This window comes from Poeciliopsis prolifica, unplaced genomic scaffold, assembly GCF_027474105.1.
Source record: "Poeciliopsis prolifica strain line A6 unplaced genomic scaffold, Auburn_PproV2 SCAFFOLD017, whole genome shotgun sequence".
Classification (NCBI taxonomy): Eukaryota; Metazoa; Chordata; class Actinopteri; order Cyprinodontiformes; family Poeciliidae; genus Poeciliopsis; species Poeciliopsis prolifica.
Window position 1 is genome coordinate 9507226 of NW_026562392.1, and position 27995 is coordinate 9535220.

The 27995-nt window shown below is 37.3% G+C and overlaps 1 protein-coding gene and 1 long non-coding RNA gene across 4 annotated transcripts; both read left to right on the forward strand.

Moving 5' to 3' along the window:
• The first annotated feature begins 1912 nt into the window (after window positions 1-1912).
• Window positions 1913-26738, forward strand: LOC129367718 (tumor necrosis factor receptor superfamily member 11B-like). 3 transcript variants are annotated; one of them, XM_055042353.1, is made up of 6 exons: window positions 1913-2007; window positions 14195-14422; window positions 14857-15001; window positions 21059-21259; window positions 22901-23119; window positions 23541-26738. In XM_055042353.1, the coding sequence occupies exons 1-6, from the start codon at window positions 1960-1962 to the stop codon at window positions 23933-23935; spliced, it is 1236 nt and encodes a 411-aa protein (XP_054898328.1). In that variant the 5' UTR covers window positions 1913-1959; the 3' UTR covers window positions 23936-26738. The 3 variants fall into 3 exon arrangements, with proteins under 3 accessions (XP_054898328.1, XP_054898329.1, XP_054898330.1); XM_055042354.1 differs by lacking the exon at window positions 1913-2007 and adding an exon at window positions 6411-6636; XM_055042355.1 differs by lacking the exon at window positions 1913-2007 and adding an exon at window positions 7117-7160.
• LOC129367719 (uncharacterized) lies at window positions 7799-9438 on the forward strand. The gene is made up of 3 exons (XR_008606733.1): window positions 7799-7960; window positions 8410-8640; window positions 8920-9438. It is a non-coding gene; the product is annotated as an uncharacterized LOC129367719 (long non-coding RNA).
• Window positions 26739-27995: the final 1257 nt, after the last annotated feature.

The following is a 27995-nucleotide window of genomic DNA, read 5'->3' on the forward strand; positions in this document are numbered from 1 at the left end:
TACTTTGACAAAAACAATTGCTTAGAGAATAAAGTCAGAGAATATTTCATACAAAGTTACATATTAAGAATATCTAATTAAATTATCAATAGAAGTCTCATTAGGCATTGTGGAGTTGTTGTCTTTATCTTATCATAGAATATAATATTCCAAATACAGTATGTTGGATCAAATGCATGATCCAACCTTGTTGTGTTAAATGGACCATGGTCTGGATTAGTCCACACATGACTTTGGACTGGATTACCAAGACAGCCCAAATTGGAATATTTCACTCAGCAGCTAAGAGTGCATCTGACACCAGGCTGGAAAATGCGTTCATTTCTGAAGCAAATTGCAAAACAATTTATTAAATTGTCAGTGTTACAAATAACATGCAGTTAAGGTTTACCTATGTTACTTTGGCAAAGTAGAACGCATTCTGTCTGAGAATTGGGTTTGAAAACAAATGGTTGTAATCAAGATGTTCCGATAGTTTGTACAATACACAAATCCCTTCTGAACCTCAAAATGCTCTGGATAAAACTTAAATTTCACTCTGAAAATCTATGGGTAATAAATACTTTGACCACAAAATGTTATGTAAAACTTGTTGATTTTTATTTTTTATTACAAGGTTTTATTACTTCAACAATGAAAAGGGTAATTATTGTTTCAAAGATGCTTATTTTGCAGTTTCATTCAGTTTGTTGGAATTATGTGCTTGGTCACATGTTGCATGGAAAAAAACAGTAGTCTCGGAAAAACTGTATAGCCTATTAGATGAGTTTGACGAAACTCCTTTTAGGCTTTCTTTGTCCTACTCCTTGTACTGGGTCAGGTTTTATAGGGTCTATCTTTTAGATTTCAGGTCGAATTTCAACAAAACATTGTAACCAGCGAGAATTCACTGAAGAAGTGATTACGAGAACATCTTGACTATTTGAAAGAGAACTATTAAGGACAAAGAAAAGAACTGTGGACAGTAGTTTGCTTCTGCCAAGTGGATCATTTAAAAATGCACCAAAGATATTCAGAACATTTAGAAAATGTTGCCAATGCATATCCAAACATGGAACTAGGTCACTGAAATGTGGATTTTTTTTTAACACAAACCAGGGTTTTAAGAAGATATGGAGGGGAACAAAAAGTAAAACACACATATTTGCACCCAGACTGCACAGTTTGTCTTCAACCTATGTCTTAACATAAATGTATAATTTATTCTAGTTTGTAGCAGAAACATTCGGATTTATTTTTTTATTTCTCTTTGTTTTCACAGTGGGATGATGTAAATTTAAACTATCATAGAGACACAATCCAGTATATGTGTGAATGTGTATGTACATTTATATGTATGCACGCAAATACTGAATAACATTGTAATAAAGAATTTGTAGGTTTGTTACTCATGGGAGGAATTGGAAAATACTTCCACCCGTTTGCCCCCCCTATTTTTTTTTTTTTGAAATTTTATTTCGAGAAATTTAAGAAGGACAGAAAGAAAACTGTCTCGTTTTTCTGTGGCTGTGCTGCCTGCTGGTTTTCGCTCAATTGATATTATAAAAGAAACTCGAATTGTCACCCATTTGTCTTTAATTGGACACCTGAAAGTTTAATGCGCTCCAATATATATATATATATATATATATATATATATATATATATATATATATATATATATATATATATATATATATATATATATATATATATGTTTTTTTTTTTAAGTACAGACGGGGCCCCTTTTGTGGGGGTCGGTGTTTTCTTCATACCTGATGCTGTACACCTACTTTTCACGATCGCTGCGCTCGTGGGGTGGGTGCGCCCTGCGTGTGTGTGCGTGTTTTTTTTTTTCAATGGGACAACGTGCTGGGTGGGCATAAACCGTCTGTCTTTCCCTCCCTCTTTCTGAGCCGTATAAGAGCCGAACTGTTATGGAGACCCCTTCACACTGCAGTTCGCTGTTACTGGGAGAAGATGAGCACACGGATAATGAAATCCAACCCTGCCATGAAGCTAATAGTGGTGAGTAACCAGACTTTCGCATTTTCCGCGCGGCTCGCTGGAATTCCAGATGTTGTTCACCAGGAGCAGATCCGTCCTGTTTCATCCTGACGCGGACGCTTTTAGAGTCGGCGTGAGGAGGCTCCCTCCGTTTCTTGTTCTCGTTTTCTGTGCGGCTTTCGAGTCACCCAGATGCTGAGCGTGAAGCTGAGGGGGAAACGCAACATTCCCTGCTTTGCGCCGGGTTGCGCGGTCAGTCGCTGCAGGTAGCTTTCCGGGCTCCACATTGTCATGTTCGCCACACTCGCACACCTTCCTCTTTTAACTCAGCGAACCAATTTATGTCATCAAATGTAATTGCTGCTCACTGACACCGTTATCGTTCAGTTGAGAGTCGTGCATTAGTTGCTGAAAATAGTTAATAGGATAAAGGACTGGTTCAACTTTACAGGCTGTGTTATTACACTGTGTATTTAAATTTTGCTAAGAAATACTGTCTTAATTTCATGTCATGTGAAACTCCCACCAACATTTCTGATCATTAATAAATTCTTTCTCCTTATTGCTGTTTGCCTCCACTAATGGGCCCATTTTTCACATTAATAAACTCATACAAACAAAAATATGTAATCCAGCCCTGAAGGTCAGTTTACTTTAGCTCACATTTCATTGCTTTTCCTCATGCGCCTTTACAATGAATGATATTTCACTCTCCCAGGCCGACCCCTCCTCCCCTTCCTCTTAGGTTATGTTTGACATGACACCAGCATGTTGTTTTTGAAATGTTCGCCTCTTGGATCAAAGCAGCATGCTTTGCATGCTGTGCAGACCTCTAAGGTTTTGCATATGGTAATAGCGATGTGTATCAGGTCGATGTGTGTGGGTCACACTCTGTGACCCACAACACTCGCTTCACTATCTGTCACTGTGTTTTGTGTGTGTGTGTGTGTGTGTGTGGGGGGGGGGGGGGGGGGTGTTTGTCACACAGCTGTGAAAGGAGCCCATGTTTTGGATGAATCCCGGTCGGTTAGAGATTCTGTTTGTGTGATGTATTCAAAGGACCAGGGTCTTTTCATGCAAATGACTGGTGAGAGCGCAGCGACTTTGTGTGCTCACCTCTTGGGGTGTTATGATTACAGATCAGGTCCTCTCTGACCCAACTGAATCTTTTGCTCCCTAAATGGTTCATTTTCAGTAGTACATGATGCTCTGAGTTTTCCCTCTAACAAGGGAATATTTCTTCCTCACCTGTCTGCTTTGGTGTTTTCCCACCTTCCTGTAATACATGTTCCTCTCTTATAAAACAAATGCATTTTGTTTGAGTTTTTTCCCGTATGCAGTCAGTGGAAAACCTAATGCAGCCTATTTGGATGAGAAGATATATATGAGAAGTGCAAAATAGTCTAAGCAGGTGTGGCGCCAGTGGACAATTAGCAGGATTTTTTTCTTCCAATCCAAACCCTACACACCACTTAAATCCATATGCAGAAGTTCTCATCCCTCCTTTGTGCTAGGCGCTATCTGCAATCTTTATATCCTTATCTCGGCAAACCCCACCTTCTTAAGTCTCTGTTGTGGCCGTTGGCTGAAGCACCAACTTCCCTAAACCTGGAGGCTTATTCGCACACAGTGCAGGGCACATGTGCAGAGAGGTAAATTAGCCAGCAATACTGACCTCCTCTTTTTTTTCTTTCTACAAAACATTAGGATAGGGGTTTGGAACTGCATGAGCCAGGACATAATAATCATAATAAAAAAAAGAAAATGTGTTTGTCATTGTCTAGGATCAAAATTGCACAACATATAAGCAAGGTCGTGGATTCATAATGCAAAAATCACCTCTGCAAGTTGCTTCCTCACACCTAACTTCCCTTTTCCATCAACAGTAGCTGATAGCAGAAGTGTGTGTGTGTGTTTGGGATGGTTTATGAGTGCAGCACAGAGGGCAGCTCTCTACCAGATCCAGACTATGTTCAGCGCCTTGTAAAAGTATTCACACCCCTTAGACTTTTGTCCACATTTGGTCACAGTACACCCTCGAGCTTCAGTATATATATTGCGATTTTGCAGATGAACATAAAATATTGCATGGAATTTTTAAGATGATGATAAATGCCCAACTGTTTCAAGTATAAAAAAGAAAGTGTGGCATTTATTACAGACCTCTTTTACATTTACGTCAATAAATGAAAAGTCAGTGCAGGATATTGCATCAGGAAGTCAACAGATGAGTCAAGTCAATAAGTTAAGACAGTCTATCTGTAGACAAAATGTAATGAATACAACAGTTGCTGCAAAATGCTAAAATCATACCCAAGCACTTACATTAGTTCCACTCTTACCACTCTTAAGATTATATTGAAAACAGGATGCAAATTTCTTCAGAAACAATATTTCTGTCCACAAGAAGACTGATTTATTTGACTTTTAATTTGAAACAAGCAGTTCATAAAGTCCACTGATTTAAAAGTGTGAAGCGTTTTTAGAAATGCAGCAACTGTTCAATTTGTTTTTCAATTGTTTCAACTTGTCTGTGGAGAGATGAGAGGAGTGAGTCTAACTTTGAATAAAATGCAAAAAAAGAGGCTTCTTTCAATTTCAGACTGCAGTTTTTTAAAACTAAGAACATCATTTGTGCATCATTTGCCTACGTAGCCCTATAACCTGCTCGAAATTGAAAGTTCTACTTATTTAAATCGAAATTTGTTTGTGCCTAAATTGTGCCTATAAGTGTTTGGAATTTCCATTAAATTAGTTTTGGCTGCTATTCAGACCTGCCAACTTTGTTTTTGATTTAGCTAAATCAAAAATAAACTGTAGATTTTATTCAGTCTTATTATACAATTTGCATACCTTTTATCTTTTTAGACTTTAATCAGAGTAGAAACATTGTAACTTTAATAGCTAATAGACACTTGAACATATTAAAACACAAGCATTATTTAGGTATAGATACTAATTTATTCCCTGTGCTCTTTAGATAAAAGATAAAATATAGAACGTTTATATTGACTTAAATCTCAAAAGCAACTTTCTGTGCATTTTCCATCACAGAAAGTCGTCTTCAAAAAGCTTTAATTATGTGTCAAAGGGGCAATGCCTCTATATTTAGTCTGATGCCCTCTGTGTGATCTTACTGTAAAATTATATGATTTTATGATTATATGGTAATCATCTGACAATAAAAACCAGTTTACCTCCTCAGGATAACTTTAGCCCTGTGAATATTATCTAAATATTTGTACTGCCTTGGATGGTTTCGGATCAATTAGAGTGTGAAAATATATAATCCCTTTTTTCCTGTCAATATTAATATAGCTTATAACTGATATTTTTATTTCAAGTTAATCTGCAATGAAAATTTGCCCATGAAATACGAGAACACGACTTTACAAAGCCAAATTGAACGTACTCGTATTGCATTGGCTGCCCAGCTCGAACGCAGGAACAATATTATTTTCAACGAAACCAAATATATTCTGAACACAATAACTGACAACTCTCACATTAACTCGCACACCTAAAAAAAAAAAAACCTTCATAATAGCAAATCGTTTCTAAGACTTCCATGAACAAAGACCGAGTCTTGGCAGAGTGTCCCAAAGTCGCTCCAGATCTCTGTGTGGTTTAAAAAAAAAAAATGAATGATTTGATATTCAAGTGAACTAACACAAACACACATATGCACACACGCACACACACGCATGCACACACCAGAGGGCTGGAATCCCCCCTCAGACCACCTGCGCTCTACAGTTAACTGAATCCATGTGCTCGGTGCATGAGCTGGTGTGGTGCGGTTTGCTCCCTTTGTGCCATTGGTCCTTTCCTCGTGCCATGACTTTAAAGCTAACCCCAAGGCAGGCCAAGCATGGAGTCTGGGCATGTGTTGCATGTCAGTAATGCTGAAAGTTTAATGTAACTCGAACCCTTTAAATGTGTACGCTGAAAGACGCTTCACCCATAAACATTTGCATCAGAGATAGTAGTGATAACTTAAAGATCAAAGATTTATTAATTCATGAATTCCCCCCAAGCTAAGACCAAATCCACTGTTTGATGACGTAATTGGCATTCACAACTTCATTATCAAACCTCGGTTAACTGTCTTTATAGAGTAATTTTGTATGAACTCTCTGTCCCTGCCTATCTCTCATCCGTTGCCTGAGGTAGTTTTCAGTTCTGTCATCAGGTTGGTCAAAAAAGAATCAGCTCCCTTTGGTCTTTTGGCGCCATCTAAAAAATAGACAACTTTACACAATGCTTAAGTTCCCAATAGCAGCTTGTGATATATAAACAGAGTGAACAACTCAGGCTTTGCTCACTCAACATCCTCTCACGTTCAGTAAACAATTGTCTGGATCTGAGTATATTTGCTTCACAGCCTATGGGAGTATGCATCTCCCTCAGACAGTTTTACATGAAAGACTTTATAAGTTGCACCGCCCCTTGTGCATCATTCAAATACGCTTATGTAGGTTCTTTAAAATCCTGCTTCCAGTCATACCTCCGTCCATCCTTTCCTCTCAGCTGGATGAGCTCCATGATGGGCCTCTTGGCTTCCCAGAAAATGGTGACAGTATAATTATGACAGTATAATTTAGGTTTTCAGGGATTGTCCAGGATGTCTTCATATGGCGGCTTCTGAAGGTAAAAAGTTCAATGTCTTTCTAACAGTTGGTAGAAGCCCTTACAACAATACATCTGTCCTTATGGCCAAAAACTGCACGTGTGTTTTGTTGTCTGTCTTTAAAGAAAATAAATTTTGTTACTATACTTACTTACTCCAACGATTTCTGATTGACTAAATCATAAACAGCTATTTATTTAATTGAAAACCATATGGCGTTTGCTGTGCTGCACCAATAGATCTATTTGGACATTAACAATCTCTATATCATGATTCGTTTTGTGGTGGGTTTATTCCTGCGATGTTTATTCGGCCTATTCTAACGTTTTGTTCTCTTTGTAATTTTGGTAATATTCTTAGACTAATGGTTTTCCCCCTTTGATTTGTGGGTCGTTTTATTCGGTGCAGCTCTCTGTGTTCTTTTTGTTTATTAGTCTCTTTCCTTCACTTAGCCTGTTTAATACTCTTTCTCGGATTTTGGGAATTTTCCTGATTTGACTCACCTGGTTTCCACAGCACGTGAATGTCGAGTTGAACTCAATTCGTAAGTGTTTCTTATCTACTTTGGTTTGCTTTCTTATTTTTAGCCCAAATAAATTATTTATTTTAATTTACTTTTTGTTGTGTTTTTCCTTCCACCTGTAAGTGTTCTTCATTCAACAATGGTTGGAAATATTTTATTTCCAATGTTCTTTATTGTGGCGTTCAAAGTTTTAGTTAACCCTATTTTACACGGCACAATGTTTTGTTTAGTTAATTATTAATAATTTTTCAAGCAATTACATGTTTCCACTGACATTATTTGACTGCTGTTGCATGTCTATGGCTTTTAAAACGTCCTTTTTAATTGTTAGTATGAATATTATTTGGCATTAAAGGTAACGTTGCTGTTAGCCTCGAGCCGTTAGCATTGAGCCATTAGCCTTTGGCTGTTGGCCAGATTGATTTCAGATGTTTCGCATTTTTCAGGTTAAAATAACCTTTTAGACAAAATATATTGATACTGATGTCTAGGTTTATTTATCCACCTCTGTTTATTTTCTTTATTTAAGTGCTGTGAAGCACAGAGGGGAACAGTCTCCATGACGCATCGTCAGCACGGTGGACATGGAAACAGATTCTTCAATATATATGTTGTGTTTGAAATTAGAACGTTATAATAAAATAATTGTGTTGATATATGTGTGTTGTATGTGTGTTTTTATTGACATTACAAACATTTAAGTTGTCTGGGACAAAAATGGCGTTTACATCCATGTTTGACGGGTGACCAGGGGTGCTCAGATTTCTGCAGTCATGAAACGACGCTTCTGCATTTCACATGAAATTGATGGGATCTGTTAGGTAAGTTGTTGGTTTTTGTACTTATTTGTACCATTTTCTGAGCAGGCATGTAGTTAGAGCGTAGAAATCCGTATTTGTTACAGACGCCTTTTGTGTTTGGATTATGCCGAGCTTCATTCTCCATCATACCGACCACATGGTGCCATTATCTAATGTCTTCTCAACTTTGATTATAAGTTTGACGTGGCCAGAAATATTTTTCTGTATGAAATGCCCTGCTCTTTTGTAGTGAACCACAGTGTCAACATAATTGGTAAGCAGGTAATCAAGAGAGTTGGTGTACGGACCACACAGACTGAGGGCGTTTTAAAAACCACCTGCCTTTGCTACAGTATCACAGACTACTTAGAAATGCATGATGGTCAAGTATTAATGGACAAAACTTGCCTTAATTAAATAAATCATGCTGATGTTTGTGCAAGTTTTTCAATTAGATTTTTTTATTGCAGGTGAACTGAGATCTATTCAGATTCTGAGGAAAAGCCACCGATTCAGAGAATCTCTCCCATGACCAGCAGCTCCATGCAGCCACAAGCTCCTCTCCACCTTCACTCCCACATGTTCTCCACCTTCACCCTCTCATCCACTGTGATGATCCACCAGCTGCTCTGTGTTCACCTGTTGCTTTTCCGCCCAGTAACTCCAGTAACCGACTCCCTTCAACTGGAAACCTCTGTTGGGTAAATTTAACCAACATGCTAAGTGACTACACTTTGTGTGCATCATATTTTTAATGTAATTATTTATAGATGTAAGGCATTTTCAGATTTGATTAGTTGATGACATGATGCCATGCATAAAGTTAAATGCAAATAAATGTTTGTCTGGAGGGAGTTTTGTCTGTTTTAGGAGTTTAGGAGTGCGTACAATTCTTTAAAAACTTAATTAGGCTTTCTCTTCACATTATTCTTCCCTCCCATCAGGGGCAGTACTGTTTAAATTCTTTGTTACTTTTTTAGCTTGATCTGTGAGGGACCTGCTGTCTGCAACATTTTATCCAAAATACTCTCAAACCACCAAGCGGAGCAGCAGAGCAAACGGGGTGGAGAGAGAAGAGACGTCTCTGGTCACCAGCACTTAGTGACTGAAATATTTAGCAACTATAAACTCATTTACCAGTCAGTCTAAAATTGTGTGAACTGTTGTACATTCATAGACTTTGTCGTGTGCATTTCTCCTGTAGCCAATGAAACATTTTGTTTCATAAAACCATGAAACATTTCTTTATGATACACGTCTCAGTTTAAAATGTATATTTTGTCTGTTTCTGAGGAACCAATGGTCAGATTTGGATCACCAATACAATTTTGAGAAGGCTCCAGGCTGTCTGGCTTGTTTTTTTTGTTTTTGTTTTAATTAGTTTGTGTATGTGTCAACGCTCATGAAATATCTCTTTTAAAATCATATTTTTAAGCTGTGGTTGGTTATTAAATGCTGACTTTATCTTGATTTATTATTATTGTGAATGTCTTTTCTGAAAAGCCAATGTATTAAAATGTATACTGTGCTCTTGTACTTTGTTCTAAGGAAAGTTTCATTAATATGTTTTTGGTACATATGTATGAATAAATGTGATCCTTTTTTAATCATATTTCATCTTGGGCAGTCTAATGTTCATTCTCTAAAATTAATGAATTCTTTGCTAAGTGTTTTAAGTGGTTGTCATCGATTTTTATAATTAGTTACAACATTGGATTAATATTCCTAGGAAATGGAAGACATGAACACCTTGCATTCCTATGAAATTGCTACTATATTAGCATTTCTACAGACCTAGCAGCACCATATATAGCACTTATTTTTGACCTACTGTGAATGTCGGCCGACAGTTGTCAGCGAACTTCTGGCGGACATTCAACTAAAAGTCCATCGAAAGTCTAAAAGTGTTTAATTTTGAGTCCGGAAAACGTTGGGGGCGGACGTTCAGTGAATGTTCAAGACAACGGTCAGTGAACGTTGTCTGAACATTCAATGCTAACTGGGTAATTGTACCTCCTCAGTGTCTAAGCCTCCTGGTTTTCATTGTTTCTTGTGTTATGATGCTCATTCTGTCATGCCATCAGTTTTGTAAGTTTCTTTGTTCCTTCAATAAATCACTTATGATTTAGTGAAGGATAAATCTATGATTCATCCATAGATTTATGTTGGTTTATGGTCCAACCTACACAGTGGTAGGTTGGACATAAAAACAAAGAAAAGAAAATTGATCACATAATCTTTAATAGAAATCACTCCTTACATTTGTCATTAATTGACTGAGTAAAGCAATGAGATACCTTATATTTCTCAGAATTCAATCACATGAACAGTAAGGTCCATTACCTAATGATTTCATTAAGAAAAAAAAATATATTTTACAATATTTTTCAGCTCCATTTTGGTAACAACTATTTTAGTTAAGTAAAATCTTATTGATAGTGACGTAGAGCAAATATGATCCAAACGTGATCCTTCCTTCAAAAGAGAAGTACAGAGGAGCCTTCAGAAGCAAATCACATGTATTATAATGATTGTCTTGAGATATTTTATCTGTTCATTTTCCCAAATCTGCAATATTAGTTTTCACAGTTTAATATTGTTGCTCAGGAAACTCGTCGGGCAGAAAACTCAAATGATGGGGGTTAAACGAAATGATCGAGCGGTTAAAGTTATTTTAGTAGGATCAAAGATGTTTCTAATGTTTGATCATATTTTTGTTTTAATAAGCATCTATGAAATTTCAAGTTAACTTGCTGTTGTGGCTTTTTATCCATTCTTGTAATTGCTTTGCTCTATGTGGCTGTCCCAGTAATTAGGCTACTTAGATCTGCAGAACCGTCTGGTGACCCTCTGCCACTACATCAGCACACATCATCAGTAGTTCCTCATGTTTCTAAACTTAATAGGATGTGGCTTCACGGCCCTAATAGCAAATGTATACACTGTGATTGTGGGTTTGAGCCCTGATGGGGCCACCCACACTACAAACAAACCCATGCAGTTATGGTTCTCCTCAGTGAGCTGCTGTAGATGAAAGCTTGCCCTTAAGAACGCTGTATTCAGAGTTCGATAGGTTTTGCCGGGAAAACCGCCGCACTCGCCAGACTGTTTGAAGCTTGGGTTTCTATTATGGTGTTTAAAAAACGTTCATCTATTTTTGCCATCCTCTTTTGTGAGCAACATTGCAAGGAAAAGCAGTAACATTAAAAAAAAAGAGCAGTATTTAGTGCTAAAGTATATGCACAGTGCACAAACGGTAATAAATTGGTAAGAAGGAAAGCTCAAAGCAGCTTTCTATTTATATTGTATAAATTAGTATTATATCTCATTTTTTATGATGAATTTTATGTTTAGTGTTTATTTAGATGCTCAGTGCACCGTGAGCACTGAGCATGTTTGAGAGTAATTTCAATCTGATGAATGTATGTTTCACAAATTTTGCAAATAAATTTGACTTTGACATATTTACATACACTGTATAAAAAAGACAAAAAAACCTATCCATTGTCATTTTTGTGATAAAGCATTGGGCACACATTTATTTATCATTTTTATATTTTCATTTGAAATGCATGCATGATCATAAGCTGACCTCTTTGACAACTTTGTGTTTTCCCATTTACTAGTAAATACAGCCGACCCTGATATATTTATGCACACTGTAATAAAATACACATGCATTTTTTTTCCACTTACATTTAGCCTGAATAAACTGTTCTGTTTTCTGGTCAGCTAGGATTACAAAAGTTATCTGTATTTTTGAGCGTCAGAAAGGTATGAGTGAATTTTATTTTAAGATTTTTTCATTGAATTTTACTTGCTGAAAATTCAGCAGTTTACATACTCCATGTCTTTGTGGGGTCTGTTTCTCGGAGATTTTAGGGGGATGGAATGTGTGAATTGACCTGTGCACAAAAAGTCGAGGTGTGTGTGGTTTGCAGCAGAATAAACTTGTGAACCTTACAAAACTTGTGCCGTCACGAAGAAAGAACATTTTGAGAATTATTGAAGCAACACTATAGCAATCAGCTGGCAAATTAAAGCTTTAGCAGAAATTCGTCTTGCAAATTTTGCACCAAATTAGTTTCAGAGCTTCTCAATGACAAACAAAGTCTGTCTTTTGCTCTTGTTTGCAATAGAAAATTTGTGAGCAGAGTTGAAGAAATCTATGTGAGTAAGTCGCCCTGCATATCTCATTTCTTTTCAGGAGGAATGAACCTAAATTACAGCAAAAATAGTTGGGAAATATCAGCAACTATAGACATCTCTCTCATTATTCTGACAGGTGTAAAATAGAAATTTGTCCTATTTTACACCTGGAAAGGTTTTAATCTGATTTAATGTTAGATGGTTGATTTTATTTGTCCTTTTATAGAGTGAAAATACCTGTTTTCAACAAATGCTTGATGAAACTGTTCTGTGTGCTATCTCCCTCACACTTGCCATAAAACATAAAATTCTTCTCATTAATACAAAAAAAAAAAATCTGTGGCCAAATGTGTGATGCAATGGTGAAGTTCCCCTTGAAAATATCTCTCTTTTACCCTGATGACGATCTTGTTTCAAACACATCAACAAATACTAAACTGTGTTTTGTGGTAAATCACAAGTAAAGATTCACACACGCAGGAAACAAATCAGTAGTTTAAAGTTTGGTAAACTGTAGAACAGAATGTTTTGTACTCTGGTGGCAAACAGGGGAAAGCCCAGCAAACCTCTAGCAGCTCCCTTTATGTGCTGCAGCCAGGACAGGAGGCCGCAGAGCTCAAAGACCAACACTAAGGAAGACCGTAATTGTACGTGAAGCTCAACAAAGAGGCAGCAAACACACACACTAGTAGAAAACACATTCCGGAGAGAGCACTCTTGTTTGTTGAACGCGTTTTAAGATGCACGCTTCAAACATGCACACAAACAATACATGCTAAATCTATTGTTAGCTGGCCAAACAGTAAGGATGAACCCTTGCCAAAGGGAAAGTCCGCTGAGCCAATGGCTGAGGCCCTTAGAGAAGGGAGCCTGGTGGGTGACATCTGGTCTGCATGTGGGCTGGGCCTGCTTCATGGCTGCATGACTGACATGCTTCCCAATTAATGTCCTAAACTTGAGGCCTGAGCGAAGCTTTGCGAATCTTGTGCAGGCAGTGAGTGACGTGATTTGATTAATGAAGCAATATCTAAATTGCAGGAGTCATACTGACAGCTTCTCCATGCCAGATAATATTGTTATATCGCCTCAGGAGGCGACGTAGCCTGCAAATACAGGCAGGTTGTTTCCCTCCAGTTGTGACAAGCAGTGAAGTTGCTTCTGAGTTTCTTCTCAGACTTTCAATCAAGCCCATTAAGAGCTTTACCTGGGAGTAGTGATGGACTCGGACTTGAACCTTCAGAGCCACATAAAGACGATTACAAAGTCGGCCTTCTGTCACCTGAAGAACATCTCCAGGATTAGAGGACTAATGTGTCAGCCAGATCTAGAGAAACTCATCCATGCGTTTATCTTTAGTCGCATTGATTATTTTAACTGCGTCTTCACAGGTCTGTCCAACAAATCAATCAAACAGCTGCAGCTGATCCAGAACGCTGCTGCTCGCGTTCTCACTAAAACTAGGAAGATAGAGCACATAACACCAGTTTTAAAGTCCCTCCACTGGCTCCCTGTAGCTCAAAGAATAGACTTTAAAATACTGTTGTTAGTTTACAAATCACTGAATGGTTTAGCTCCACATTACATCAAAGATCTGCTGTTGTTGTATCAACCTTCCAGACCTCTCAGGTCTTCTGGTTCTGGTCTGTTCTGCATCCCCAGAACCAGAACCAAGAGAGGAGAAGCAGCTTTCAGCATCTATGCACCAAAAATTTGGAACAAACTTCCAGAAAACTGTAAAACAGTGGAAACCCTAACTTCCTTCAAATCTCAACTAAAAACAGACCTGTTTAGAATTTGAAATGTAATATGTAACAATGTATCGTTTATTCTATGATGCAAGACTTTGTGTTTTCGTGTTTATGATGTAAAGCACTTTGAAATGCCTTGCTGCTGAAATGTGCTATACAAATAAAATTCGATTGATTGATTGATTGATTGATTTACCTCAGCCACGTTGACCTTCATTTAACCTCATTCTGTGGACGATGTGGTTTAGCACAAATTCATAAGTTATTGAGTGAAAAAATCTGAGAATCTTTTTTTGGCATGGGAGATTTTAACCATGCTGTCGAATTGCTTACTAAACTAAATTTCTTTCTCTTGCAGCTCTTTACGGCTTCTTTCTCGTGGGCCTTTCAGGAGCAACCCGTGCCACCAAAGTACCAGTACAGAGATCCAGTGACATCACAGGTCCATTCTTGTGACCAGTGCCCCCCGGGTACATTTGTCAAACGACACTGCACCGCTGACATGCCAACCGAATGCCAGCCCTGTCCTGAGAGGCATTTTGCTGAGAACTGGCACTGGGGGGATACATGCCAGTACTGTACCTCAGTACGTACAACACAAACTGATCTACAGACAGACAGGATTTTATTTATTTATTTATTAGAATATATTTACAGACAAAGAAATCTTTATTGCAAATATATATATATATATATATATATATATATATATATATATATATATATATATATATATATATATATATATATATGGCTGTTCTCTCTGCATACTCTCCTAAAGCACATTTAGTGATTACTTGATTATGAAATTAGTTGAAGATTATTTCAGTAATCGATTCACCAAGATAAGTCTGATTAATTATTTTAGCCTAAAGTAAATTAATCCTTAACTATGAATTGGAAGTGTTTGTAACTCTTATTAAAACATATTTCCCATGTATGTATCTATGAATAAGTTCTGGATTTTTTCTTTTCTCATCCATTGTTGGAATATTTGTAACCAGTGTGTGTTGTGTTTAGGTGTGTAAGGAGAGGCAGCTGGTGAAGCAGCAGTGCAACAGGACGCACGACCAGCTCTGTGAATGTGTACCTGGATACCATCTAGTGGTGGAATTCTGCATTGCACACAGTACCTGTCAGCCTGGATACGGAGTCACAGTGTTGGGTAGGTCCTCTCTTCTTTGAAACGAAGTTTAAAACAATCAAGTTTTATTCAACTTGAAGAAATATGGTGTAATACTTTGCATATAAAACCTTTCCAGATTTTGCCAAATTCCATCCACAAACATGAGCGTGTTTCATTAGGATTTTATGTGATGGGCAGTATTTTGAGCTTTATCATGTCATAATGTTATTCCATTATCAAAAACGTATCTGGAGTTTCGCTTTGATTCCTTCTTCCAAGTTTGAGAAATCCTTTCTCTCGTGACAATCTCACCTGGTTGGATCTAGCGCCGCCTTTGGATGCAGTTCCTCTTTGAAGGGGCAGTTTCTAAGTTTCTGCCTCACAGAGTAGCCCTTCCTAGTGACTGCCTCAACTCAGCTCCTCCAAACTAGCTGGCAGAGATTAGCAAACCCAATGGAACTGCGCATCTGCTGAGCTCATTATATGAGCTATTTCTTATAATGGTTATTAAACCGTTATCAAAGGGTTATGTATGTATGCATGTATAAGTGCGTACATATGTGTGCCTATGTGTGCATGCGTGTAGGTCTGCGTATATGCGTGTGTGTGTGGATGTGCATTGAAGCTTTTAGCCATTAGTGTTTTCAATAGAGGAAACTGTATTTTTCTCAGTTTTTGTTAATTTACTGATATGGCAGAAGCTCTTGAAAGGATTCGCATGCAGCATTTTTTATCTCAGTACTCTTATATAAGATGAACAAAAGCCAAAAGCATGTCTACCTCTTTTTCTTTTCCTCTCTCTCACCGTGTCAAATCTTTATCAGATGTGTGCATCTCTTTTAAAAAACCCAGAAATACCGACTCAAAGACTGATTCTTTCTGAGAAATGCTGTCTGTGTTGTCCTACTTGCTCAATCTCATAAATTTTTTATGGTCTATGCGATCTCCTTTGGACTTTTTTTTTTGTATCTCTTTATCACTGTACTTTTTAATGACAGAAATAATATATTAACAAATAAGATCTTGAAAAAGCATGTTTTTTATATATTTTTGCAGGTGTTTTATGGAATGTGGCATCTTTAGCTGCTTTATGTTTGGTTCAACTTCTCTCCACATATCCTCCTCATTCATGTAATGTATGTTGTATTCATCATACTAAAAAATAAATGTTCCTAGAATCAAGTCAGATCACATTAGGACAAATACCTTAATGTATAATAAACTGTTTCAGGTAGTGCTAATGCAAATGTTGTATATCAATGCTTACAAATAGTGCACAATATGCTTAAATATCAGATAAATGGTAGGAAGACAGGGTTATTATTCTCCACAGTCAAAGATTGGATTCTATGCCAGTTTTTGTTTAATCTAAAAGTCACTTATGTTAATGCTAACAGGGCTTAAAGAATCAAAGAGTGCAGTCTTCTACTCTGCAAAAACTGTCACATTAGCAGGTACCAATAAATTTGTGATGTGTTTAATTTGCTTTAATGTTTGTTGGTTAAATGAAGTTTGATTCAGCTTTACATCTAAAGCTGAATCTTTCTCTGTATTTCTGAAATTATCTTACAAAGACCAAATTTCCATTTGTGAATAACTCAGATGATTTGGCGTCTTCGTGAAATCGGAATGAGCCATTGGCTGACGAAAAAATTACTCATTGTGTCTGCGTTGCAAGGATCATATTTAAAGAACATGAAGACGTGCATTAATTTGATAAAGAAAAGTAAAAGGGATAGCTTTTGGGCTATTAAGAGGTTATTTTGTAAACATTTTTAAAATTATTTTAAAAATCTAATGCTTAAAGTCTAACTACTACATTAATTTGTGGTTAAACATTAAAATGATACATTAAGCCATACATTGAGCAGGCTGAATTCCTTCTAATATTTATTTCTCATGGTTCAAATCAGCTTAAAATCAAAAATAATTTTGAGAGTCTTTGCTGAAATAGTACAGGAAAAAGTTCAGTTTTATTTAATTACAGAAAATGAGGAAATGTTCTTTCTTTTCACAAACGTATCTTAATATCAGGTTCAAACTGAATATACACAATGTAACATACTGTAGGTCTCTCCCAGTGGACCAATGAATGTGCTATCCAACAGTACAATTGCTAGAATAAAAGTTGGATCAACTATTTATTTATTTTCTTTTGCACTCAGTTACAATCTTTACTCAAAACATTGAGCTCTCATATAGCTTTTTGGGTCAAAGCATCTTTCAGTGTTATTTGACGTGCCAGACAGCACGGGGGCGTAACACTGTCATCCACAGTGACAGATATATTACAGCTGACTTTAAGCGGAAACTGGAGGCCATCTGCTTAGCTTCAGTACAGTGACACAGTTTCCACTGAACGTCTGAGACTTTCCTTCCTTTTTTTATTTCATAGAAATTAGTTTGATGGTAGTTAACATATAATCTGTCCTGACATTTTATTTATTCAGAAGCTGAGAACTGAATCATTTAGAGTTTGTCCATTTGAACAATAAAGAAGGAAAAAATCACTATGTGACTAGAAATAAACTGTTTGGAAATTAAACCCATTGCCCTCCATAGGTTATTTGTTTATTGATAAAAGATAGAATGCTTGATGTATGCTAAACTTGGGATTTTAAAGTTAGGCTGTACTTTATATTTCACAATAAATTGCAAGAAAGCACATAGTCTAAAACGTTGTAGCTTAAGCTACTGTTTAGCCCAGATTTTTTTTATTTATTTTTTATTACCAGAGCCAATACACAAAACTGGTACAACACGTTTTCCAGTTCCCAAAATTCATAAAATTCATAAGATGATCCAACATCTTATGATGTTGGATCGTAGATCGAGTGCTATATTGCTCAGATGTGAGACAATGTTTCCCAGTAAATCCACAACTAACTTTTGAGTTGGTCCAAGTTTAACAGACAAGTGACACTTTGAAGGATTCAAAGGATTATCGCACAATGCTTCTAGTTACAGTTCAGACTTTTAAACCACAAGTTTCTGTTTCAGTCCCAATAAATTACGTTCTGTTTATGACTATGTTGTTTTGCCATTGGTCTCTCTCCTTTTGGCTTTGATTTTTACCACAAAGTGAAATTAAGACATTCAAGCTGATTTTCATTGTCGTAGCTGGTGTAACAGATGGCATTAAGCAATAAAGCAATACGCTATTCAACCAATGCAAAAGGTTTTTGACTTCTATCAATTCACTGTTTGATTAGTTGTCAAAAAACACGGATCACTTTTTTTTTTTTTCAAATAATCTTCACAAAATTATCAAAAGTAATTTCATTAAAGATAGAACCATTTCAATGTAGCAGCTACAAAAATATCAACACCCCCTGGCTTCTAGGTCTTGTTTCTACAACATGGCGCACAGGTTTTGGGTTATTTTTTCCTCCCCATTCGTCTTTACAGATTTCTTCAAGCTTAGTCATGTTGGAAAGGCAGCATCAGCAGACTGTTATTTTTAAGTTTTTGTAGAAACGTGAAATTAGATTAAAGTCCACGTTGACTACCAAAGGACATGCACAAACTGTTCCTGAACCCGCTCTTTTGTTATGTTGGCTTTGTTAATTAGCTTATTGTCATGCTGGAAGACAGTTTATAACTGTACTCTGACATACATGAGATGTGAGTAGGCTTAATCAGATGAAATATGGAACAGCTGTGGCAAGAGATGAGACTGCTTAACCTAGGAGCTGAACCGAAACTACGAACAACTGGAACCAAAAGAAGAAACAGGACTGAAAATTGTCTAAAATACAAGTATCCAAGAAACACAACTCAACATGAGGGAAAAAAATTAATGTTTTCTGACAATAGCCTGGCTATTACCTTCCTGTGCAATTCTGCTTTCAGCACAGTCTGAGCTTTCTCCTTTTTACAAAATATATCTGGAAAATATCATTTTACTGGGTCATTAGTTCCTATTTTATGCAGATTCTTTTCTAAAAAATTTGTTAAGATGGTCTTAATATATACAAATAAAAGGGTTTTCAATGCATTTTTGGTGTTTATTCTAAAATACATCTATGAAGCATTTTGATCAATTAAAAATTTGACAAGAAGTAAATTTTTAGGAAAAACATTAATGTCAGCATATAAATTGCCTGTGTCATTCACAAGTCTGTACTGTACGTGCTTTGTCATCAGTGCAGGAAATATTTTCCATACACATATCTGCAGGTGGTTTCTTGATTTTGCGTAATAGTAAAAGCCAGCGCACGCATGTCTTGTGAGCGGGAAACGGATAAAGATGCTACATCTGATAAGAGTACGGTGCCTTCCCACACACTTTCAACTCTTTGGTTGAAGTTTTAAAATAAAAAGAGGAAGTCACTAAACCACTATTTCTGTTTTGTCAGGTCGTCATGTGATCTGCAGGGGAAAGTACTAGAATCTAAGACCATTTATTGTAATATTACCAACCAGGAACCCCTCATTGCCACCTCTAATTGGAGTTTCAACAAAATAGATTTTTATTTTGCAAGATAGGAAAACGCCATTAGGTCTGCATTGCATGAAATGTGGACAAAAAAATAAAAAAGATTTTCATATTCACATATTTTTTTATGTGAAACCATGATGACCACATGTCATGTTCTCAACGTCGTATCAGTACAGAAACTGGTACTACGGATACATTACAAGTTATAGAAACTCCGTGGGTGTGATGAGGAAGACATGCCTGAGTCATTGTCATACAGTTCTCTGCGGCTTTGATTGATGATCATACGTTTGCGGTCTTGGTTCCTAGAACTACGTCAGATTAATTGCTGATGTTCACGAGGGAGGAGATTTTCACACTCTGAAAGCAGCGGCGACAGATGAAACAAAGGTTACCAGTAAGCTACTGAAACTGATACAGCATCTTTTCAACTTCCTCTGGTTCAGCTAAGTGCACTACAGGGTATTTTGTGTGAAGCACCTGCAGTGGTGTGTTGCTCGTTATTTCGACTTAGGTAAGCACAAAAAGCAACCTTTTAGAAAAGAAAAGACAAAAAATAACTTTCTTGTGATTTGTTTTAATCTGGTCAATAATGCAGGATTTTAATGATACGAACAAAGTGGACATCTTTTATCGAAAAAAAATCAGTAATTCACTGTTGGTGCAAAATAGTAAAATCCCGATTAACTCATAACAAGTCGAGTACAAGATGGGCAAATAATTAAAATTTTTAGGACATGGATCACTTTGGTTTTTTGGACAAGAAATCTTTTTTTTCTTGGCTTTTTTTAACAAGAAAACGAGATGAGTCAGTAGTTTCTGTATTTGGCCAAGTGTAATTATTTGGGAACCGGGGATGCTTGGGTTCTTTTTGTTACAACCCCCCCCCAAGCATAACATAGTTATTAAAAGAGAAATACACCGTATGGAGCTTTCAGATTCTGTCGCAGTCTCTAGCAGATTTTCTTCTGGGTTTGAATTGCTTTGACCCACTTTGACCAGTTTCAACATTCTTTCTGAGAAAATATTGCCCACAGGATGCTTCGTGATGCTAACAGCACGAAGTTGAATGGGGGGATGGAGTGTTCAGATTGATGTACAGCGTTGGTTTTCTGCTACACTTAAGCTCAGTTTTGGTCTGATGAAGTGTCATGTACCGATTGGAAGGAAACTTGGTCTGACTGACACATAGTGGTGGAGAAAGCTTTTAATTTCCCTTAGATTTTAGGGATGTCAGTATAAAACTGCAGGGCCACCTTATTACAATGTTTTTGCATCTGAAAAAGACTGTAAATTTAATAGATTGCAATACTTTATTGTCATTGTATCCCCAAGCCAATACAATGAAATTTGGTTGGCAACGGTATGTCAGTGCAAAATTGCTGGTCATAGTTTGCCTGTTTTCTCTATGTGACAGAGCAGTGCCAAGCTGCTGTGAGTTCACACTCCGCTCCGTATTTTTCTTCCACTGCACAATTGAAAGCTTCATGATGACTGCACACATAAAATCTCATTAAAAGATCACAAGAATTGAGGTTGGAATATAAAAGAGCATAAAAAGGTCAAAGGGGTGGCTTTGAGGTTGCTCCTTTTTTAGGGAGATAATCCATTCAGTCAGTTTGAAATCAAAATAATTATTTGTGGATGTCTTGCAGGCACACCTGAAAGTGACACTGTGTGTGAACACTGTCCAGATGGTTATTTCTCTGTTGGCGGCTCCTCCACGTGTCAGCCGCACAGACTCTGTGCTGATTTTGGCATGAAGACTCTGCGATGGGGAACATCCACTTCAGACAGCCTGTGTGGCTCTCCTGACATCAAGGACTGCTCCCAGCATCACACTCTGTGCCATAATGGTGAGAACACAGAGGCCACAACGGATGTGAGAAGCTTCAGAACTATTCCAGCAAGGAGTTAGTTTATATCCAGCATGTCCCTCCTTTACACATGCATATGTAGGAGCGCTTAGAGTAAACCTCAATTGTCAACAACCTAAAATCATTCCGAGCTGAGCTATTTCAGACTTGTGGTCAATTTCATTCCCCAAGGCAGGGGATTTCCTCAGTCCGGTTTCTCTTCCAGATTCCAGGCTTTTTTACTAATTCTTGCATGTCTGAAAACCAGCTCTAGAGAGACCCACCAAGGGTTGCAATGAATGTTTATGGCGCTCAATTCAGAATAACCCCATGATGGATCAATTACCCATTTAACTGTCACATCCTCAAACACAATAACAAAGGAAACTGAGTCAAAATGAGACACAAAATGAGCTTTTGGGGCTTTGTTACTCAGACTACAGCTATGGTGGATGCTTAAATATGTCTGAAAAGGCAAAGCCTCAAATATGATACTGAATTCCTCCCGCTTTAGAAATCACTCACAAGTCCAGACCCCAGCACACTCCTGCACAGTATGTAGAATATTTTGAAGATCATTCACAAAACTCTCAGTCCTCAACAAGAATGATGCTTCCCTCAAACATTCATTCACCAGCTGTCTTCCTTTGAAGCACATAGCCACAAACTGTCTGCAGCTAAACCTGCGTCGGTTGGGCAGTTTGAAGAAAAATGTGAAACTGAGATCAGTGGGGTTCCCAAAGTTGTTAAGTTTTGAGGGATTTCAGGATGCCATGACTGAAAACCACACTTACATAATCAGGGGAGGAGAGAAACAAGCCAAATGCCTTCTTCATATTACTGTAAAGTCAACCTCTAGGTTTGCAAAAGAACATTTTCTGCTCACTCTGGAAACTTAATATGTGCAAATTGATCAGAAACCCACACATATGCACAGAAGCACTTCATGACTTGCTCAAATTTATGAATCTAAGCACCAAAAAGTTTCCGATTACCTTCACCTCTGAATGTCATATGCAAATTGGGACTGTCCTCAGTGACAAGAACAGCTGCATTTTTATAATAGTCAATTTTAGTTGAACAAATCCTGCTCTTTGCGAGTTTTAGTTTGCCTTTTAAGGTATTCTTTGTCGCCTCACACTTGCAGTTTTGTGCTGCTGAAACATTTTAGTTTCCCTCATTAGGCAAAAAACTGAGTTGTTTTTCCAAATGGTATGAAGTGTTAAAAAAACAAGTAAAGTGAAAAAATACCAACAAAATCTATTATGTTCAGAGTCAGAATAATTATTCACATTTTTGGTTTAAAGTAACATATTTCTTTAGCATGTTTACTCTAACTGGAGGTAATATTTTAGAGCTATAAACTGGGGTGATGGCAAGCAGGCCTTCCATAGTTACAGACTTGAAGCTATTAGTATGAATCCTTTTTTTTTACTGTCAAAATCGGGAATTCCATTAAGCTCTGCTTAATGGATTTGCTAAATGTATGGGATTTACCATGGATTTGGCACATTTTTGAAGAATTACAAATATAAGTAAGAGGAAGAGCACCTCCAAATATTTAGGAGGGAAGCATCCAGTAGCTATATGTTGTATATTTTTGTAATCCACAAATATTTTCTCCTTTATAATTCCTCCTAGATGTGACTCTGTGTGAAGAAGCAGTCTTCCAGTCTCTGGCGTCACTGCGACTGTCCTCGGTGCCTCTGGAGCGAATCCTGGAGAATCTCCCTGGACAGAAGGTTGATCTCAAGAGCCTGGAGAGGCTGAAGAAGGCATGCTCTCCTCAGCAGCAGGTCCTGCACTTGCTGAGGCTATGGAGAGAGCAGAACAAGGACAAGTTGTACGGGATCATACAAGGTATGGATTCGAAGCCTTGAAATATGTCTAATATAATAACAAGGAGCACTTTTGTTGCAGCCACTGCTTCAGTTCTGAAGATAATCATACATTTGCCTTTTTTGAAGAAAATATTCTCTTGTTTTTCCTGTTGTTACTGAGTGGCTAGGAGAAATGTGTTTCATGCGACAGAGAAACAGGAAGTTGTGGTTTAGAAATAAAAAAAAATCATTGGCTTGCCTTGATCAACTTAAAAATTAAACAAAGTATAAATCTAAAAATCTTTTTTCTATAGAATTTTTAGAGGTGGACTTTGATTTTGTTTGAGACAATTTTTGTAGCTAAATTAAAAATGCAAAGCAGGAAAGCCGACAAAATAGGGAAGAAGCTTTTTTTGTGACTGTCACTTATACATAATAATATTGTCCCTGCATTTCCTCAGGTGTGAACCACTGTGAGCGAAAAGTCTCCCGCTGCAACTCTCTAAAGAACCTGACCATAGACGACCTCATGAAAGTGACCAACAGCTTGCCGGGAGTAAAAGTCCTGGAGCAGGATGTGAAGGCCGTGGTTTCCACCTGCCTGCCCCGGCAGTACCTCCTGCAGATCCTCCACCTGTGGAAATCTGCAAACTACAACCTGGATCTAGCCAAAGGTCTGACTCGTAGTCTGAGGGTGCTGCGCAGCCAGGAAGCGCCGCGGTATCTCGTGAAAAGCCTCAAGAAAATCAACCGCATCATAGGAACCACGTCAGCGCACAAGAAGTACGAGAAGATGTTCATGAGCATGTTTCAAGATGAGTCGTGCTTTAAAGCTCATAAGCAGCTAAACGAATGAGGTCGTGAGATGCGCAAAACATGAAACTATGCAGCCGACAGCATTTCAAAAACACAAATGCATTATCCGACACGTGAAAAGAATACATAAGAAGCAAAAGGACACAGCAGCCATTGGACAGAGAAAAAGTCATTTGTGAGAGAACGGTGTGGATGAGGAAATACCAAGCAAAGCACATTGAGTACAGAGGAATAAGGAAAGCTTACAAAACGTAAATTTTTTGTTGATCTACAAATAACCTGCAAAATATTGTCATCCAGGATCTAAAGTCTCAATGTGTAGGGATGAATCTAATTAGCCTGAAACAGGAAGAAAAGAACTCCCATAACTAATGTGTTCTCACATCTGTTTTCTAGAAATATTTTTTATTTTACAAGTCTGTTAAAAATTAAGATCTACTTAAGATGTAAACAAGAGGCTGCTTCACACACAAAAAAGGCTGGAGATTCTGATTTGTACTATTAGAGCTTTCTCGCTGTTTGAGAGCAAGAATTTGATTTCATAATGAAATACATTTATTTTCCTCAGCTGTCCATTTTTATTTGTTCTGGACTGCTACTAAGTAAAGCTGGTTTGTTTTACATTTCTTTTTTCTTTTTTTTTTTGGTCAGTTATATGAATGTATAAAGGAGTGCAATTGAGTGTTTTCTTTATTTAAAGTGTAATTTTACTTTCTTAAAGTGTAAAAGCTTGTTTTTATTATTTTTATCATAAATACTGGATTTCTGAAATGCTGCAAGTCCCTGAAGTGATATTTTTTTATATTTTGTTTTGTCACTTTTATATTGGAAGTTGATGGTCTGTGTTGTATATATATGTATATGCCTCCCTGTTTCTCTTTAAGCTTGTGTAACTAAGTTGTGAAGATTTTATAAAACTCTGACGACAATCAGTTTGTAAAAAAAAAGTCTTGTTTTATTATAAAAAAAAGCATTGAACAGAAAACAAATTACCTGTCTTTGCTTTTCTGTTATCAACTAAAAGCCTGACGTTTTATCTATTTCTTTGATCTATTTCTTTACTTTCAGCTTCTGTGTTTCTCTTCTGATTTCACATTAGTAAAAAGACCAAAACCTGTTAGACTGTCACATGCTTCAATTGCTCTGTGGCCTGGATTTACAACAAACAAACCTACCTTGGTTACAAGCGAGAGAAGTGAAAGAACACTTTAAAGTGAACCCAGAAGAACCTACCAGGAACAGAAGAGGTGGTTGAAGGTTTTGTCTTCCTAACATCTACAGCAACATTACAGTAATTAAATCCACCACCCCACTCAGTTCTACAGAAACTCACACCCAGACACATGCAACCAAAACCGCGCGCAAGCTGATATTATTGGAGATTTGTTAAGGTCATCAATGTCATCAACACTAACAGAGAGTTGAATAGAGCCTCCATTGTGTGTCAGCTCAGGAACCCCAAACTGATGGAGAGCGAAGCCCCAACAACACTGCTCAGAGAAATAGAAGGAAAAACTCCACGTCAATCACACTGCTATGGGGTTCCTGTCAGGACCTTGTGTTGTTTTGGGATTTGTTCATTATTCTGTTTTTTTTAGCTTCTTATTTTGATTAGATAAACCTTGTTTCTGTTTCATTTTAGTTCAGTCTTGAGTTAGTAATTCCAGTTCATTATTTGTTTTGTCCTTGTGTCTAGTTATTCTTAGTTCCCGTTGTGTCTCCCTCGCCCCCTGTGCCTTGTTATCGTTCTCTCCTTGTCTTCATTTCCTTGCCTTCCTGGCTCCTGCTCTTTGTCTTTTTCTCTGGCTGATTGAATGTTTTGTTTCTTCATAATTTTTTTTTGTTATACCTTCTCTGCATCTCTGCATATGAGTCCACTTAAAACATGACACTTCCATGTTGTGTGGAAGTGTCAATGTAAAAGATGTGATTAGACCACATCTTCCAGCATTATTTGTTTTGCAAAAATCACTCTCTCTCTCTTTCTCTCTCTCTGTGTCTCTCTTCCTCCCAATACATCAGAACTTATCAGATAAGAACTGAATCCTTTATAAATGGACCTGGGAAGAAAAAAAAAGCCTTTTCTTTTAGACTCAACTTCCAACAAAGACAGTTCCGGCCCTCTTTTGTTGTTTGAAAGAAGGACCGTCAAAACCTTCGAAAAGTACCCTGGAGAAGTTTTAAAGAAACCCCTACGTGTGTCCAGCTTTTTAAAGTTCTTGCATCATCCAGAGCTGAGATCCAGGAGATTTGCACCGTGTCCAGCACACTGCAGAAGCCCCTGGAAAAGGAGCCTAAGTGCACAGAGCCAGTCAGCAATTCTTCCAGCTATTGATCCTTCTCTTGGACTGGTCCCTGGATATTATCTCTGAATCTGAGTGAGCCTGATCAACTCTCAAAAATAAGGTCAGAGCTTAAGTGATTTGCATTTTGTGCAGAGTTGAAAGAATCCTTCATTCTTGTGAAGCTCCTCTTTCTCTTTCCTCTTGCCATCATCAATTTTCATTTTATTTTACGGAGACCAAAGTCAAGATCCTTGGTATAATTTAAGATTATGCCTGAGTTTATGAGTTTATGGTCAAGTTTTATGACTCTTTGTTGCAAAGTCTCAGACTTGCCCACCAAGTCTCAGACTTGGTATCTCTCTTGTGTTACTGTCTTTAGTAGCATCGTAGCTCTGATTAATTTTGTTTAATTAATCAATTTCTTTTGAAATTATTATTCAGTGTTCCACTTAATTTTGCCATGGTTTGTTCGTTGATCTGATTTGATCCCTATTTGGTCATTTGGTATATACACGCATTCCTATATTCTTTTCCCGTCAGAAAAGTTTGGATGTTGACAGTTACTGAAAGAAGCTTGTTAATAAATCAATAAGTGTGTCAGTGATCGTTTCTTGTCTGAAGCTTTTCTTCTGTCTGGTGGTCTGAATTCATTCCTTCACGAGAGACTGAAATGCTTGACTTGTGATTCCACAGGTTCTAGATGGTGCCCCAATTCAAATGAACAAACTTGAACATCCAAGATGATACATGAATGTGAGCTGTGGCAAGACGGCCTGCCGTCTGTCTGTCTGTCTGTCTGTTTGTTTGTTTATTTGTTTAGATCTCCATTAGCTACTCTTCCTGAGGTCCACATCATAAAAACATTTATTGCAAACAACCAGGTAGACACATTAATCCATAAATCCATAATTAATTAAGTTATGATTGAAACATAACATATTTTATGATTATAACACTATATGGCAAAAATAATTAAGCAGGGCTCTTTTAAAAGCGCTAGCATTTGTTAGATTCACAACAGATGAAGGGAGTGCGCTCCATGTTTTCATTTCTCTAAAAATAACACTCTTTCGTACAGCACTCCTGTTACATAGTGGAATAGTTAAACTTTTAAAGCATGTCTTGTATTAAAATTGTCTGAAGTTTGGCTAATTAAACACTGATTATTTAAAACAATTGGTATCTCAGATACTGCAATATTACTAAAAAAGCCTAAGAGGGTAATTTCCCCATGCTCTGTCAGGATGGAGGAGAAACCAGGAGAGGTGGAGGCGGATGTAGGATCAGCAGCAGGACAGTCACTTCCTCCTTCATGCAAAGAAGAGCAAGAAGAGGAGGAACAGTCCTGCACAATGACCTCTAACAGGACACTAATGTGCATGTTTCTGCTCAAAACGTATCTAAAAAGGGGAACATGTTTGTGATGGCCAAATCCATGGCCACACCCTGATGTCAACAAGAAGTGCTAATTGGATTACACCAATAGTTCCTGCAGGCAGGGGGATATAGTAGTTTGTTTGGATAAGTTTTGTATTAAGAAAATATTAGTATTTGAAGTTTGTTTTTGATTTTCATTTTTGGATCTTTAGTTTAGCCAAACTTAGCTGTATTAGTCGTTTTGTGTTATTTGTATTGTTTAGTTACCCCTATTGTGTCATGGTCTGATCAGCCAGTATATAAACCCCTGTGTCATTCTTTGTTAGGTCAGTTATGTTTGTTGTGCAGTTAGTTTGGTTACACTTTTGCCTGAGTTCAGTTTTGTTCCTTTGACCTCTTTTATGAGCTCAGTTTATTTTTTGTCATTTATGATTTTTG

Bases quoted from the DNA above. Each gene is read 5' to 3' on its own strand.
- LOC129367718 (XM_055042353.1), top strand. From the start codon at position 1,960: ATGAGCACACGGATAATGAAATCCAACCCTGCCATGAAGCTAATAGTG. The intron at 21,260-22,900 runs GTGAGAACACAG...AATTCCTCCTAG, and splicing joins TCACACTCTGTGCCATAATG to ATGTGACTCTGTGTGAAGAA. The intron at 23,120-23,540 runs GTATGGATTCGA...GCATTTCCTCAG, and splicing joins GTTGTACGGGATCATACAAG to GTGTGAACCACTGTGAGCGA.